Genomic DNA, 18170 nt, shown 5'->3' with positions numbered 1-18170 from the left:
ATACCATGTTCTTGGATTGGAAGAATCAATATTGTGAAAATGACTATACTACCCAAAGCAATCTACAGATTCAGTGCAATCCCTACCAAGCTACCAATGGCATTCTTCACAGAATTAGAACAAAAAATTTTACAATTCGTATGGAAACACAAAAGACCCCGAATAGCCAAAGCAATCTTGAGAAAGAAAAACGGAGTTGGAGGAATCAGGCTCCCCAACTTCAAACTATACCACAAAGCTACAGTAATCAAGACAGTATGGTACTGGCACAAAAATAGAAATATTGATCAATGGTACAGGATAGAATGCCCAGAGATAAACCCACACACATATGGGCACCTAATTTACGACAAAGGAGGCAAGAACATACAATGGAGAAAAGACAGCCTCTTCAATAAGTGGTGCTGGGAAAACTGTACAGGTGTTCATGTAAAAGAATGAAATTAGAACACTACCTAACACCATACACAAAAATAAACTCCAAATGGGTTAAAGACCTAAATGTAAGACCAGACACTATAAAACTTTTAGAGGAAAACATAGGAAAAACACTATTTGAAATAAACCACAGCAAGATCTTTTTTGACCCACTTCCTAGAGTAACAGAAATAAAAACAAAAATAAACAAATGGGACTTAATTAAACTTAAAAGCTTTTGCACAGCAAAGGAAACCATAAACAAGACAAAAAGACAACCCTCAGAATGGGAGAAAATATTTGCAAATGAAGCAACTGACAAAGGATTAATCTCCAAGATTTACAAGCAGCTCATGCAGCTCAATAACAAAAAAACAAACAACCCAATCCAAAAATGGGCAGAAGACCTAAATAGACATTTCACCAAGGAAGACATACAGATGGCCAAGAGGCACATGAAAAGATGCTCAACATACCTAATTATTAGAGAAATGCAAATCAAAACTACAATGAGGTATCACCTCACGCTGGTCAGAATGGCCATTATCAAAAAATCTAGAAACAATAAATGCTGGAAAGGGTGTGGTGAAAAGGGAACCCTCCTACACTGTTGGTGGGAATGTAAATTGATACAACCACTATGGAAAACAGTATGGAGGTTCCTTAAAAAAGTAAAAATAGAACTACCATATGACCCAGCAATCCCACTGCTGGGTATATACCCTGAGAAAACCATAATTGAAAAAGAGACATGCACCACAATGTTCATTGCAGCACTATTTATAATAGCCAGGACATGGAACCAACCTAGATGTCCATCAGCAGATGACTGGATGAAGAAGATGTGGCACATATGTACAATGGAATATTACTCAGCCATATAAAGAAATGAAATTGAGTTATTTGTAGTGAGGTGGATGGACCTAGAGTCTGTCATATAGAGTGAAGTGAGAAAGAGAAAAACAAATACCATATGCTAACGCATATATATGGAATCTAAAAAAAAAGAAAAACAAAAAGTGGTACTGATGAACCTAGTTGCAGGGCAGGAATAAAGAGGTAGATAGACATAGAGAATGGACTTGATGACATGGGTGGGAGGGCAAAGCTGGGGCAAAGTGAGAGTAGCGTCGACATATATATACTACCGAATATAAAATAGTTGGCTGGTAGGAAACAGCAGCATAGCACAGGGAGATTGGCTCGGTGCTTTGCGATGACCTAGAGGGGTGGGATAGGGAGGATGGGAGGGAGGCTCAAGGGGGAGGGGATATGGAGACGTGTATGCATATGGCTGATTCTCTTTGTTGTGCAACAGAAACTAACACGGTATTGTGAAGCGATTATACTCCAATGAAGATCTATTAAAAAAAAAGTTACTAGGATTGGTTCTTTTTTCCCCTCCTTCAGAACAGTTATATTATTTATTTGAAATGTTTGCCTATTTTTGAGCTTCACGTAGATAGTGTCATACAATATTTACTCTTGTGTCTGGTTTCTTTTGTTCACCACTTTCTTGAAGATTTATCCATGTTTTGAATAACAGTAGGGTTTTTTCCCCATTGTTATAAAGTATTTTGATTATACTACACTTTATTCATTCTACTGATGACCAGTATTTGGGTAATTTTATGTTTTTATTTATTATGAATAAAGCGGCTGTGAACATTCTTGTGCATGTCTTTTGATGGAAGTAAGTAATTGTTTATTTTGGGTCCTTGGGTACTTGGGAAGTAAGTATCATTTGTTTTGGGTGTGTTTGTGTATGTATATATATATGTATGTATTTACCTTTAGTAGATACTGCCAAACAATTTTTCAGTGCAGTTGTTGAATTTATATTCCTGCCAGCAATGTAAGAGATTTCCAGTTATTCCACATCCTCACCAGCACTTGGTATTGGCAGTCTTTTTAAATTTCAGCCTGTGTTGGCTATTAGGGAAAGGGTTCAGTTTTTTTGTTTGTTTGTTTGTTTTTTACATCTTTATTGGAGCATAATTGCTTTACAGTGTTGTGTTAGTTTCTGCTGTATAACAAAGTGAATCAGCTGTATGTATACATATATCCCCATACCCCCTCCCTATCCCACCCCTCTATATGGTCACAAAGCACCCAGCTGATCTCCCTGTGCTTTGCGGCTGCTTCCCACTAGCTATCTATTTTACATTTGGTGGTGTATGTATGTCCACGCCACTCTCTCACTTCGACCCAGCTTCCCCTCCCCCCTCACGCCCCACCGTGTCCTCAAGTCCATTCTCTATGTCTGCTCTTTATTCCTGTCCTGCCACTAGGTTCATCAGAACCAGTTTTTTTTTTTTAGATTTCATTTATATGCATTAGAATACGGTATTTGTTTTTTTCTTTCTGACTTCACTCTGTATGACAGACTCTAGGTCCATCCGCCTCACTACAAATAACTCAATTTCGTTTCTTTTTATGGCTGAGTAATATTCCATTGTATATATATGCCACATCTTCTTTATCCATTCATCTGTTGGCAGACATTTAGATTGCTTCCATGTCCTGGCTATTGTAAATAGAGCTGCAGTGAACATTGTGGTACATGTCTCATTTTGAATTATGGTTTTTCTCAGGGTATATGCCCAGTAGTGGGATTGCTGGGTCATATGGTAGTTCTATTTTTAGCTTTTTAAGGAACCTCCATATTTTAGGGTTCAGTTTTTTTGAGAAGCATGCTGTAGGATGTTTGGCTGGCCTGAATCTGTTACTTACCTGTCTTGAGGTTGGCTGTTCAGCTCTCATGGTTGTATCCTGTTCTCAAGGGCTAAAGTAACTTACTGGTGTTGCCTTTACTGAAATTCAGATGCGTTGTTGTGTTAGGCGCTTTTAGTCTGTAAGGATCAGAGATACTCTCAGGTTACTTTAGTATTGTAAGGATGGTCATAAGTACTGGAAACAGGTGAAGCAAATGCCTTATAAAAGAACAACTGGAAGGTCACTTAGAACACAAGGCAGCTCAAAAATCTAGACTTTCTTGCACCGTCAGCAATAGGATCTAGAAAACTCACATTCCAGTGACTTAGCTACTCTTCTTTAGTTTGTTCCTGCTGCTTCTGACTCTCCTGCCGGTAACTCCTGTGTATATTAACCTTTCTTGGGTCTATATTTTCCAGCTACGGCTCCAGCTACCACCTAAAGAACTCACACCCTACAACCTTTTTCAGGCAGAATTTCCACATTAAGCCACTTCACAGGCTGTGGCCAATCTATGCATTAACCTGCCTTGGGCAGGTATCCACCCATAGCCCATCCACACCAATTAGGCCACAGGTGCACATAGTATCAACATAACAACTTAGGAGAAAGGAATTTTCTTGGAAGTGCACTACGGGAAAAGCAAGCATTCCGAGTGCCTGTTTAGTTTAATTGTGTATATTAAATTCAAATTCAGTAGACATTTCTCAAGTCCTCTCCTTATCTGCCAGTAGAATAACTGTTGAAAAAGGAAATGAACTGTTCATAGTGAACCTATGCCAGTTCCTAACACATAGTTTCCTTTTACGTGTTCCCAAATTATATATTTTATATGTTCTGGAAATGTATCTGCAGAACAGGGTCAAACTCAAAGTGAATTTTATTCTGTGGAAGTTGGGGGGTGGTGTGAAAGGGTTTTAGGATGTATGAGATTCACTTGTTTGTTATTATCCCATTTTAAAGATGAGGGAACTGTAGTCCAGAGAGGTGAAGAGATTTGCCCAAGGTCATATGACTAGGAAGTGGCAGGGCAAGGACTCAAATCCAGGTCTTCTGGTTCCATACTTAGAGCTTTTCCCACTACCCAACACTGCCTGGGGACACATGCCCTACCGCCACACTCAAATTATTAACAGTACAAAGGAGGTTTGACTAAAGCAAACTTTAGCCAAGGCAAGTGGTAGGATTTGAGAGAAGGCAGATCTTTTAGGGGCTGAGATGATCTGGGAGACTTCCTCAAGGCAGTGGGTTTTGAACTGGGTCTTGTAAAGTTGGTAAGGTTTAGAATGGTATGGAAAAGGGAGAATGGTGCAGATAACCGTGCAAAAGCTATGCTTTTAGGTAGCTCTTAAAAGCATCCAGGTTGGAGTGAAATGGACTGAACTAAGACGGTAGCAACTGAAAAATCAAGATATTGAGAAGGCAGAATTAACAGGATCTTGAGACAGAGTAGGAGGGAGATAAAAGAGTTAGAGATCTGTTAGTCACTTGAGAGTTTGAGCCTTAGTGACTGGGGCAGTCTGGAACCAGTATCAGAAGAAGAGGGGCAGTATGTGTAGTGGTTAAGCTCACAGACTTTGGATCAAGGCTGACCTGGGTGTATAGCGGGTGTGACTTATTTAACTTCTCTGAGTGTGTTTGCTGACCTGTTGAGTAGGAAGACAGAAATTCCATAATGTCACATGCCTGGCTTCCAGGCACTTACCAAATTTTAGCTCGCTTCCTCCCCACCCTAACCTCTCCGTTTGAGAATGTAGCAGGACCTAGTTTAAGACTTATTTTCGTATAGAATGTGCAAAAAAAAAAAAAAATTGCTTTGCAGGGAGAATGGGGTTCTTTGCCCCTGGACTTTGAGGTGGAGGACAAGATGGAGCCTCTGGGCCCAGAGGTCTCATTTTTTGGCCTCCGTTGACATCTAGGCTTCAGTCAAAAGCTGAAGCCCTCACAAAGGGAGTTAAAGGTGTCTTTGTAAGGCTAGGTACTTCCAGAAGCAAGCAACTGTGCTGCCTCTCTGCTGTCACCAGGACCTACTCTGAGGCTATTTCTGAGCCTAGGGGTAAAGCTCCGTTGGCTGACAGGACTGCAGTTTGCTGTAAAACATGCCCAGAACTCCCAGCCTGCTTTTCTAACAGGTTTGGAAATTCTGGTTTGTCTCCCCAGAGTTCTAAGCAGATGGCAACTGGGTTAGGGCAGAGTTTAGCAAACGCTGCACTGAAGCGCCCATTCCCTTCCCTGTTAACCCCGGCCGATGAAAGGCTGCCGTTCTGGAGCTGCTTCCCAGCCTGCTTCCTCCCCCGAGCTGGGCGGCGCCTGCCAAAGACTAGCCGTGAGGGTGGGAGCCTGAGCGGAGCAGCCGAAGCCCTCCCCCGGCAGAGTCCCCCACGGAGTGGACGCCCCACCCCGCCGTCACGTGCCTCCACACGTGCGCGTCGTTGCCATAGCATCGGCCGGCGCCCAGGCCCATTGGCGTGAGGCGGAACCAATCAGTAGGCCCCTCAGGCTGCTGCGCGCCATGGGGGGTTCCTGAGCTGCCACTCCGCCGCTGGGACGAAGCTGAGGATGGTCCCTGGTTGGTGATGGGGACAAGTCTCGGGTCCTGGCTTCTGTCTGGTTCCTCTCCTTGGAATCTCAGTGCTTCTTCCCCTGAGTCATGGTCGCACCCCGCCCCACTCTGATTTCCCCGTTCAAAGTGTGCAGAGTTGAACAACCTGATGGAGTTCCCTGAGAGGTGATAGCTTCCACAGCGAAGGCCCAGGACAAATGTTTGTTGCCGTTTTACAGCCATTTCCCCCAAGAAAAAGCCCTGGAACAGCCCTTGATAGATCCAGAGGTGGGTACTCCTAGCCCCAGGAAGATGTTTGAGCCTAGTAAACCTGGGGCTCTCCCAGCATAAGATGCCTTGATAATTGGCACGGGGTTGCCAGATGTAAGAACTGGGTGGTGGTGTATTTCCATGCTGAATGGGAATAAGAAGGGTTTAGACAGTTAACAGGACAAAGTTTGAACGAGAATGGTCACAGAATCCTGCACCTCCACCAGCTGTAACACACTGGTAAGTTACCTTACCTCTCTGAACCCCAATTGCCTCATTTGTAAAGCGGTTGTAACAAAGAAATCTTAGATTTAGTATAAGTTTAAATGAAATAATACAAGCAAAGCAGTTAGCCAGGTACCTGGCCGTAAGCTCTCAATAAGGGCCTGTCAGCTGTTTTTAGAAATGGTACAAGTGTACTGGTGGAAACTGAAGTGCTCACATTCAACATTTGGCAAGTATTTTTACATTAATCTACTTTTTGCTTATTCATTTAGTTATTCATTCATTTAACCCATTAATGTATTCAGCATATATTTACTGGGCATCTACTACCAGTCAATTCTTACCCCAGTTCATCCCTGTCCAACTGTATTTAGTGGGTTCCAGCCCCAAGGGGAGTTGTGGCTCCCTTCACAAGAGCTGATGGAGTCTAGCTTGGCAGGAGGGGTGCTGGGAGATCTTGTCCCTGTGGCAGCTGGGACTTTGGAAATTGTTTTTTGCAGCTCTGCCTCCTCAGGCTCAGTTGCCTGAACAGAGTAGACCCCTCTAGTATTTGAGCAGCACTGAGACAGGACAACTTTCCACAGGCTCCTCTGTCCCCCATCCCTCACCCTTGGGGAGGTGTGCCCCCTGTATCTTGAAGGCCCCAGCCAGCAAGCCAGAACCCACTTTCTCTACTGTGGGACTCTGTCACCTAGGACTGACCTCTGTTGGTGGCCCACTGTGCTTTGCTGTCCTAGGATTCCTGGAACAATCCTGTGCTTTTGATACCCCATCATCTCTACACTCTATTGTTTTAGTGCCCTTCCCTTCTGGCCCTCACTGTGCATCTCAGTGCCTGTCTCCATTTGCCTGGAGTCTCCATACCACGACTCACACTTGTTTTGTGACCATCTGACTTCTCTGGGATGTTGTCTTTGGGCCCCTTCATGCCCTGTACTTGGACTGTGTGGCAGAGATGTTACTGGGCAGGCACCCTGCTTGATCTCTGAGAGACGGAGGTGCTTAACACACACAGTTCATAAGCAGACATCTCATGTGTGCTAAGGGCCATGATGTGTGGCGCTGTGGGAGAAGCCACGGTAGAACAGCTGGCTCCGCTTTGAGAAGTCAGGGAAGGCGTTGCCAGGAGGTGACCTAAGCAATCTTAGAGGATTTTGCTAGATGGACAGTGGGAGAATGGGAAGTCACATCAAGGAGAAGAGCATGCATAAAAGCCTGAAATCACATGATATTCTTACAGAAAATGTAGTGTGAATAGAAAAAAGAGAATATGTTCTTTGGGGTTGAGAGTTCATGAGTAGCAGGGGGAAGAAGTGAGGCCAGAGGGGTAAACAGGGGCCTACATGTGAGGGCCTTGTGAGCCATACTGTGTACTTTAGACTTCGCCCTTCCAATGCTGGGATCCTGTGGAGGGTTTTCTATAGGGGCATGACATGTGCAGAGTTGTATGTAAGGAAGGTGAGACCCATGGCTGTGAGGGGATGGGTTGTCTCATTTGTCCTCTAGCAATTCTGTAAAGCAGATGGGAAAATACTGTTTTCTACTTTTTACGCCTGAGAATGCTGAGGCTCCAGAGGTTAAATACCTTGCCAAAGGTCTCAGAACCTGAAAGCAGAGGACCTAGGATTCACCTGGCTTCCTGGCTCTGAATCCCTTTCTCATGGGCACACTGCCATTGTTAACAGAGTCTTCTAGAAAGCTGGGCAGTGAGTAGATGCTGACAGAAGCAATGTGAAGCAAATGGTCATTGATACAATCTTGTTGAAGGAATGTGGCGCTGGGATTTTGTGGCCTGTGGTGTTCAGTCTCCTGACCTCTGTGCCAGTGCACAGACAGCAAGAAACAGCGGGGAGCTTTGAGCTTCAAGTGCAACATTGCCTTGACAAAATCCATTCATCACTGTCTCGCTCATTAATTCACAGCAGCGTCTGCTGCCTGACGTTGGCGTTTGTCAGTGGCTTGTTTCTGGAAGCCCCTGGTCTTCAAGGTTGGTCAGCTCTGCAGCCCGCAGCCCCAGGGTGAGCCCGGGCAGTCAGAGGCAGGTCCTTTCTGCCCACATTTTGTAAAATGAAATAACTTTATTTTTTAAAACACAAAGGTAGCGTGACCTAGCAGTACAGAACATGAGCTTGGAGATAGGCAAACCTGGGTTTTAGTTCTATGGCTGTGCCACTTAGCAAGCTAGGAAAGTTATGTAATGTATATGAACCTCAGTTCTCTTCTGCCTAAAATGAGCACAGTCAAACCTACCTGAGAAGATGATCGTGATGAGGAAGATGAGATAGTGTTTATAAAGACCCTTGGCACGACACCTGGCACATATGAGTCCTCAATATGGTGGCTTTAATTCCTGCTCTTATTGTTCCCACCACCACCACCAGCCACCCTACTGCTACCACCAGTTAAAGAATGTTTGAAAAATAGAAAATAGAAGAAAAAAGTCTTATAATCTCATCACCATGGCACAGCTACCCTTATAATTTAGTTGTTTCCTTCAAATCTTTTTTCCCCACTACTTCAGAGTATATCAGATTTTACAGCATATTTATTTTATAGCCAGGAAGGTTTTTATTCCCCTCTATGGTGGGAACTGCATTATATTTATTTTTCTTATTTTTAATAGATAATTTTTCTGATTATAAAAATAGTGTGTAAAATTTAGAGAGCATAGAAAAAGTCAAAGGGAAAACCATACTCATAATGCCTCCTTTTTTTTTTATTTATTTATTTATTTTTATTTATTTATTTATGGCTGTGTTGGGTCTCCGTTTCTGTGCGAGGGCTTTCTCCAGTCGCGGCAAGCGGGGGCCACTCTTCATCGCGGTGCGCGGGCCCCTCACTATCGCGGCCTCTCTTGTTGCGGAGCACAGGCTCCAGACGCGCAGGCTCAGCAGTTGTGGCTCACGGGCCCAGTTGCTCCGCGGCATGTGGGATCTTCCCAGACCAGGGCTCGAACCCGTGTCCCCTGCATTGGCAGGCAGACTCCCAACCACTGCGCCACCAGGGAAGCCCCATAATGCCTCCTTTATGCTTAGCCCAGAGGCTATCACTATTAACTTTTTGGAATAGCTCCTTCCAGTCTTTTGTTCATATTTTATTATAGAGTTGAGATCATATTACATATACAGTTTTTATGTGGTTTTCCAGTTCATAGGATATCACGAGTATTTTCCTTTATTGTAAACATCATTTTCCAAGGCTGCATAATAATTTCCAAGTCATCAGATGTCTCTACCATAATTTACATAGAATTCTCCTATTGTTAGACATCTGAGTTTTTTCCCAGTTCTTCAATCTAAGCAGCTTCCTATGACAGAACCTAGGGAACCAGCCTCAGTATAACCAGGAAGCATATGATGAACTTGTGCTGTGTGTATGGCCTAGGTGAGGCCTGGGGGGCCCCCTCAGATAGATACAGAGCCTGCCTCAAAGGAGCTCAGAGACTAGTCACCCTGGAAGTATTTACTGGGGTAAAAATATGCAGGTACTTCTTTGCCAGACAGTGTCAGGGAATCCACCTAAATGTGGGTAACCCTCTTCCCTGTGGAATCAGAGATCCTGGACGCATAACTTTTACAAAGAAAAAAGCCTCAGAAGCCTTGCTGCCCCTTCTCACCTGCCAGTGGTTATTTGGCCTCCAATGCTCAAATGCCTTTTGAGCCTGTTACCTTGACTTTCGGGGGCCTGTGCTAATTACCTTTGAATATCACTTCCAAGTGGTTTTTCACTGGGAAAGAGTGAGAAGCTATAGAACCAAGAAAGGAACTTGTGTGAGAATCAGGGAATCAGAGAGACCCTAGTCTTAGTTTTTTGTTTTTTTTTTTTAATATCTTTATTGGAGTATAATTGCTTTACAATGGTGTGTTAGTTTCTGCTTTATAACAAAGTGAATCAGTTTTACATATACATATGTTCCCATATCTCTTCCCTCTTACATCTCCCTCCCTCCCGCCCTCCCCACCCCACACCTCTAGATGGTCACAAAGCACAGAGCTGATCTCCCTGTGCTATGCGGTTGCTTCCCACTAGCTATCTATTTTACGTTTGGTAGTGTATATATGTCCATGCCACTCTCTCTCTTTGTCACATCTTACCCTTCCCCCTCCCCAAATCCTCAAGTCCATTCTCTAGTAGGTCTGTGTCTTTATTCCCGTCTTGCCACTAGGTTCTTCATGACCTTTTTTTTTTTTTCCTTAGATTCCATATATATGTGTTAGCATACTGTATTTGTTTTTCTCTTTCTGACTTACTTCACTCTGTATGACAGACTCTAACTCCATCCACCTCACTACAAATAACTCCATTTCGTTTCTTTTTATGGCTGAGTAATATTCCATTGTATATATGTGCCACATCTTCTTTATCCATTCATCCGATGATGGACACTTAGGTTGTTTCCATGTCCTGGCTATTGTAAATAGAGCTGCAATGAACATTTTGGTACATGACTCTTTTTGAATTATGGTTTTCTCAGGGTATATGCCCAGTAGTGGGATTGCTGGGTCGTATGGTAGTTCTATTTTTAGTTTTTTAAGGAACCTCCATACTGTTCTCCATAGTGGCTGTACCAACTTACATTCCCACCAACAGTGCAAGAGTGTTCCCTTTTCTCCACACCCTCTCCAGCATTTATTGTTTCTAGATTTTTTGATGATGGCCATTCTGACCGGTGTGAGATGATATCTCATTGTAGTTTTGATTTGCATTTCTCTAATGATTAATGATGTTGAGCATTCTTTCATGTGTTTGTTGGCAATCTGTATATCTTCTTTGGAGAAATGTCTATTTAGGTCTTCTGCCCATTTTTGGATTGGGTTGTTTGTTTTTTTGATATTGAGCTGCATGAGCTGCTTGTAAATCTTGGAGATTAATCCTTTGTCAGTTGCTTCATTTGCAAATATTTTCTCCCATTCTGAGGGTTGTCTTTTGGTCTTGTTTCTAGTCTTAGTTTTGACACACACTTCCTCTGGCACCTGAGGCAAGTTATTTTCTCTTCCCAAGTGTGTTTTCTCCTCGTAGTGTTAAAGATTGGACTAGATGACCTCCAGGGCTCTTCCAATTGACATTCCATGTGTACCTGAAGCCTTTTTCTTGCCAGGAGCTAAAGTGAGCGTCCTGATAAAGGTCACAGGATGCTTCTCCAGAGTCTCGAGTTCCTTTTAATTAGTACCTGAGGAACCATTTATACTTTTTTTTTTTTTGGCTGCGTTGGGTCTTTGTTGCTGCACGCGGGCTTTCTCTAGCTGCGGCGAGCGGGGGCTACTCTTTGTTCTGGTGCGCGGGCTTCTCATTGCGGTGGCTTCTCTTGTTGCGGAGCACAGGCGCACGGGCTGAGTAGTTGTGGCGAGCGGGCTCTAGACCGCAGGCTCAGTAGTTGTGGCGCACGGGCTTAGTTGTTCCGCGGCATGTGGGATCTTCCCGGACCAGGGCTTGAACCCGTGTCCCCTGCATTGGCAGGTGGATTCTTAACCACTGCGCCACCAGGGAAGTCCCCATTTATACTCTTATATTCCCAATCACTTCCTTCTGGTAGCATTTGGGACATGCAGAGACTGAAAGGCAAGAAGTCTCTCTCACTGGGAGCAGACAAAGGATTCAGAACCCCAAATGATTGTCTTTTATGTATTAGGTATTTGTTCTTTATGTACTTTGTTCTTTCATTCATTCTCTCATTTAGCAGGTGTTAACTGAGCCCCAAGCTTTGTATAGTCCATCTGTGTAATACAGAGGGGAACGAGTCTCAGCGTTGTTCTCAAGACACACACAGTCTAGTGAGGAGACAGGAAAAAATGTAAAAGACAACAAGATGATTGCTGCAGTGGGGGTACATATAAGTTGCATAATGCAAGGAGTGCTTGAGTCTGCCTAGAAGCAACAGCAAGGGAGTCTCTGGACGCTTTGAAATTTTAAAGGATGAGTAGAAGTTTTCTAGGTAGGCAGTTGAGGAGAGGGCATTCCCGGCAGAGAAACAGCATGTGCAAAGGCCTGGAGGTATTGGGAGAACATGTTGTGTTCAGAGAACTGCAGGTGGTTTGTGTGGCTGGAAGGTGAAAGGGAGAGTGAGCAGATGAGGAAAAGTCAAGCATTTTTCCTCAGGCAAGTCTGTTTCCACTGAATTCTTTGCTCATTTTATCAGTCCAGATGAGAGTGATGGATTTTTTAGCTCAGTTTTCCAAAACTGTCATTTGTATTCCCTTATATTTCCATTTTTATAGTAGCACATGTTCATTATAGAAAGTTTGAAAAATATGAAAATGTAGAAAGAAGCAGGGATTAAAAAAAAATCACTCATGGTCTCTGCCTAAAAACAAATACTTTAACATCTTGGTGTATTTCCATTCAACAGTTTTTTGTTTTTTCACTTTTTCTTTTTATGTAGTCATGAGTGTATCGTAACTATAGTCTTTTGTACATGGTGCCCCTTTCTACTTACTTCCTAAAATTTGCCCAAAAATAGATGTTATTATCATTAAAATATAATATGATCATAAAATATAATGGCTGAAATATATTTTCTTTGTTTAATGTAACTTATTTTCTTTCTCTTTACAGGTCTCCTGTGGCTCAGAGCATAATCTGGCAGTGATTGGTAAGTAATTAGTATACTGATAACTGTGTTTATTCTGAAACTCGTGGGCAGAATTGGAGGACTCTTGGTTAACCAAAGGCCAGGGTGCATGCGTGTGTGTATGTGGGGAAGAGTCTGGGAAATGGAAGCCTTTGTTGACCAAGGCTTTGCCAGAAGCCCTTTTTCTAAAAATTTCTATTCAAAAAGGTGCCTGAGCTGGCCTCCCTGCCTCAGGAACTGGCATTTGGGAATATTAAAGATCTTACAGACTGGGGCATCCTGTGTAGAAAGCCAGACATAAAAGGGGAAGAGGATTGGTATGCTCCTGGTTCTTGAATAAATCCTTTGCACCAAGTTCTTTCCTCTTGCTTGGCTCTTTCTTTGGAGATGGGGGTTTCTGCTCACTGCCCTCGCTGCCATGTGTTTCATGTCACTCTGGAGCTCCCAAACCTCTGATAAATTGAGGCTTCCTCTTATTGACTCTGAATAACCAGGGTTCACTGTTTTTATAATCAGGCCTGTGCATAGTTCCTTCAAGAAGCCTTCTCATTACTTCCACAGGTAGACTCAGTCGGTACAATAAAGAGACAGTGTAGGGCCCGACTACCTGAGTCCAGTGCAGGCTTCTGCTTACTAGCTGTATGAACTCAGGTAGTCGGGCCCCACACAGACAAGGTGCTTAGCCCTCCATGCCTCATTTTTCTCATTTTTAAAATGGGGAGGGCAGTGGCATCTTCCTTATAGGGTTGTTGCAGTTGTTGTGAGGGTCAAAGGAGTTGATATATGTAAAGCGCTTAGAAGAGCACTTAGCTCCTGGTAAGGGTTTTAGAAGTGTTCGTTGCTATTTTCTGATATCATTAGTTCAAATAATTGTCCTCCTCTGGGCTTTAGGTCTCCCATCTGTGATAGGGAAGGGTAAAAACAGGAAACCAAGGTTCTCTCCAGCCCTGACATTTTAGGACTCTGTTACAGCCCCATCACTCTCTGCCTTGAGTAGGTGATGTCTGTCCTGTGTACTTCCCTCTCCCAGCCTCTGACTCTCAGCTTCTGAAGGGCAAGGCCCCTGTGTTTTCCTTTTGTTTCCTGCTTATTTGCAGCACCCAGAGCAGTGCCTGGCCCTCAGCAGAGGCTCAAGCACTGTTTTCTGAATTAAGCTAGACTGGCTCGCTCAGCTGCCTGGGGTGGCAGCAGTTTGAAGCACTACTTTGCAGGCCCGAATGTGATGTGCAAGGAGGCGGAACCAAGGACAGCAGAGGAGGTAGGCTGACAGCCAGCAGAGGGGGTGGGGAGTAAAAAGCGCTGGAGTCAGAGAGGGAGTGAGAAAATGTAACAGCAAACCTGCACGCTTTGCAACACCAGATACGTTATACCGGAAATGCTCCAGCCTGGGTGTAATTAAGACAAGCTAATCAAAGAATCAGAGGCGGTGCCTAAGATGTTGCTGCTGCTGTCACTGGACTAGGAGAGAGGTTGGCACAAACAGTAAGATTGCAGGGAATCTAAATACATGAAAGAACAAAATCCAGTTGAAGGAGGAGGCCAGAGCCAGCAGGGTGGCAGGCTGAGCCGACAGGCAGCCTAGGGCTGTAGAAAGAGCATAGACTCTGCAGGCAGACAGCCTTGGTTTAAACCAGCTCCATCTCTGTGTGAGCTTCCATTTTTTCCCCTTATCTATGTAATGGGGATAATTCCACCTTGCAGGATTGTTGTTGTGAGGATTAGAGGAGATAATGCGTGTGAAACACCTGGTACTATATAGGGGATGTGTAAGAAATTAACTCATAATTCCATTTCTTTTTCATTTCTCTTGGTCTGGGTGGGGAGAAGGGAGAATCACTTGTTAGTGTAACTGTTCCAGTGAAGTAAGTCTTGGTTGGGAGAGAGAAATGATAACATTCTGGAAAGGTGTGTCTAGCGTTACTACCCAAGTGAGGAAGGCAGCAGAGGCGGTGGGAGAGCAGGGCATGGCATGCTGATGAACTCCTCGAGGACAGACCTCTTATTTTCTGTTTTGTCCCCAACGCCTGGGGCCTGGCTCACAATCTGCTGAATGAATGGTTCCAGAGTCAGGAAAGGTGGGCCCAGTCACGGGACTCTGGACATGTCCACCTGCCTGCATGTGAGCTGGGATCAGAGGCTCCCTGACACCTGGGGGAGGGGGCCCTCAGTGGGTGCCCTGCAGGGTGCAAGCTGTGTAGCGGGAAGCGATGAGAAGCCTCCTGTTAGCCCTGGCAGGAGGCCAGCAAGAGGGGGACAAGCTGGAGGAGGAGAGTTCCTACCAGCTGAAAGCCTGGCTCTCACAGCCAGCTCCCCCCTCCACCCTCCTGCCCTTGCCTACTTTAGGTGGATTTCCCTGCCTTCAGTCTCATCCCCGAGATGCAGGCCCTCAGTGCCTGGTGCTGGGTCACACACGTGACAGGCACAAAATGGTTGTAGAATAGACTAGAACAGAATATAGAGAAGCCAAACTTTGCTCAAAAGTAGAGGTGGCCTTAATATCTAATGAATGCACAACAGACAAATCAAACTGGAAGGGAGGGGAAAGAGATGGGTGAAAGGATATAATTCAGAACCTACTCTGTCTAAGAATGGACACAACTCCACGAAGTGTTTTTGTTGTACCCACTTCATAGAGAAGAAAACTGAGACTCAGAGGTTAAACAAGTTGCCCAGGGATAAGTAGCAGTAAATGGTAGAGCTGTGTGCCTGACTTCTAAGAATGCTCCTTCGACTCTCTCATAGTCTCGGGGCCGAGGCAGGATGCGGAGTGGTTAAGAAGAGCACAGGCACTGGGATCATATCGCCTGGATTCAAATCCTGGCTCCTCCGCTTATGAGCCATGTAACCCTGTATAAATGGCTTGACCTCTCTGTCTTGATTGCCTCATCTGGAAGATCATATTATTGACCTCATAGGGTTGTTATATAAAGTGCTAACAGTGCCTGACACAAAAGTAGGCTCGGTAAATGTTAGCTGGTGTTGGTGTCATTGTTATATGTTAAGAATATAATTTAAGGAAGTGATTATAAGATGACTGTAAGAAGGCTGAGGCTCAGGGTGGGAGTCTCAGAAGCTGGAGAGAGAAGTGTCTCCCCCACCTAGAATGTCAGGATCTCAGCATAGCTGCAGAACGGATTTGTACACTGGAGCCTGGGTACCCCGATCTGGGGGATCTGGAAATCCCAACAGCCCTGGAAACAGTGCCAGCCCAGATTTGCTCCAGGTCAGGATTCTGCTATCCGCTGTTCCAGGCAGGGACTCGAGACCTGCATGTTCCAGCCTGGGGGAAGCCCCGCAGCAGCCACATTTCAGGCTTCTTAGGAAATCAAAATAATTCGATTTTGATACTTCATTGCTTCCAGGTTTCTTTTTCCCCCCTTCTTTTGCAATTTGGTTTGCTTCTTTTCTTAGTTTTCCAATGAAGTTTCTCTTGACCTGTTCTGTGTTTGCTGCCAGGTCACTCTTCCTCAGTGAGCCTGATTCCTCATCTGTAAAACCAACATCACAATACCCACCCCTAAAAGTTGTTTTTCCAAATGGCATAGGTATGTCGGTTGCCTGCGCAGTGCCCGCTACAGAATAGGTGCTCAGCAGGTGAACTTGGCAGGTTCATGAGTTCATTTGCTTGCTTGCTTCCTTCCTTCCTTTTCACCCAGGATTTCCCTCCACATCTAATGAAGCTGGCTGGCTCCCATTCGTGGGCATAGGCGAAGTCTATGCAGAGGTGAGATGAGGACATGTGGCCACCACTTGCTCAGAAGATCCCTGCCTGCCAGGGGCAGGCTCCCCAGGCCCAGCTCTGTCTTTGGGGCCCTCACTTCCATGTCTGGTTGAATGGGCTCCAGCTGTTTTGCTTCCCCCCAGGAGCAGCTTATTTTGGCTTGAATGGACGATTTGTTTGCCTTCTCTCCTGATGTGCGGTTGTTCAGCCTTCCCTTCCTGCAGAGAAAAAAGAGCTGACCACATTTCCTTTCTTCCGCTCCACACAGACCCTTGGAAGGGATTTTATTGGTGGCCTTTTCGTGGAGCACTCACACTTGCCAGACGGACATTGTTAAGGGGTTAGATATTTGGCAGCAAAGTGTAGAGCCTCCTCCTCCAAGCAAAAGCATCTCTTTTACCAAATTGGAGCTATAATCTATGCAAGGATCTTTTATTTTTAATTTTTTTCATTTCGCTGATGACTTCCAATTGTTGAACCTTTGTACCTTTGTAATATGTGTGGCGGAACAACTGACCTTGCATGGCCTGAGACTCATCAGGTGGGGTCATGTGAGGATTTAATAGCGAGAACTAACTCATTTTGACACTGGCTATAGCCCTGAGAGGCAATACCTCCAAACCCAGGACCTTGTAGAGAGCTTAGAGGCAAGGACAGACTTGTACGGTCCTATGCACAGTAGGATGGGCAGAGCGTAAATGCTTACTTATATTGTCCCATTTAATCCTCATACCACATTGATGCACTGTTGTTAACCCCATTTTCTAGATGGGGGAAGCTGAAGTTTAGGCTGAGCAGTTTGCCCCGCCAGGTCATCTGATCAGGAGGAATCTGTGTGTCGGGTCTTTAACCCAGGCCTCTATCTCCAGAGCCTGTGGTCTTCTGCCTGCTGCTGCCTTCCTGCAGACCGTGACTGTCTGGCCTGTTTTTAAGGCCACCAGATAAGGTTATTTCATCTCTTCATTTCAATATTTAGTTCCCCTTCATGTTGGCAAGTTCTTCTGTATATGTAGATTATATGTAATCTGGTTCAGATTAAGCAGTTCTCGGCATAATCAGATAAAATCGTGACATTGATGACATTGTGTTGTCATCACACTTCCCTCTCTACCTTCTGAGATTCCCACCCCTTTTAGGATTCTTCTTCCCCCTTCCATTGTCCCTTCTCTTTAAAAATGTTTTTACTTTTTTAATTTTTGAGTAATTAATACATGTACATTATTTAAAACTTAAAAAGCACAGAAAGATTTAAAATGAAAAATTTCCCTCCTGCTTTATCTCCCATCTATCCAGAGTGCCAAAACCCTTCTACCACATGTGCAGCTAAGGCCTATTATTAGTTTCTTCTGTATCTTTCTAGTTTCTTTTTGCAAATATAAGTGAATACTAAGATATATTTTTATCCCCCTTTTTACGTAAATTGTAGTATACTTTACATGCTTTTTAGTGTCTGATTTTTTTTCTTTCAATAATTGATCTGGGAGATCTTTCCATATCAGTATAAAAGCCTTTCTAGTTCGTTATTACAACTACATAATGTTCCAGTGTACCTATATACTGTGATTTATTTAATCAGTGCCCTGTTGATGGACATTTAGGTGATTTCCTGTCTTTTGCTTATTACAAGTAATGATGTAGTAAATTACCTTGTATATATGTTATTTCATATGTGGGTGAGTATAGCTGTAGGATAAATCCCTAGAAGTAAAATT

At 44.1% G+C, this 18170-nt stretch overlaps 1 protein-coding gene across 4 annotated transcripts in view; it reads left to right on the top strand.

The window, feature by feature from the left end:
• The window catches only part of SERGEF (secretion regulating guanine nucleotide exchange factor), a 228000-nt gene that overhangs the window by 128819 nt on the left and 81011 nt on the right, over positions 1 to 18170 (top strand). For all 4 annotated transcript variants that reach the window (XR_011075388.1, XM_068555082.1, XM_068555083.1 and 1 more), the window contains exon 10: positions 12722 to 12758. Coding sequence is in view for 3 of the 4 variants with exons in the window: in XM_068555082.1 (XP_068411183.1) it covers positions 12722 to 12758 (37 nt within the window). In the remaining variant the exon portion in view is untranslated. The remainder of the gene's footprint in view (positions 1 to 12721; positions 12759 to 18170) is intronic.

Source organism: Eschrichtius robustus, chromosome 11 (assembly GCF_028021215.1).
Source record: "Eschrichtius robustus isolate mEscRob2 chromosome 11, mEscRob2.pri, whole genome shotgun sequence".
NCBI lineage: Eukaryota > Metazoa > Chordata > Mammalia > Artiodactyla > Eschrichtiidae > Eschrichtius > Eschrichtius robustus.
This window is presented reverse-complemented; position numbering and strand designations above follow the sequence as displayed.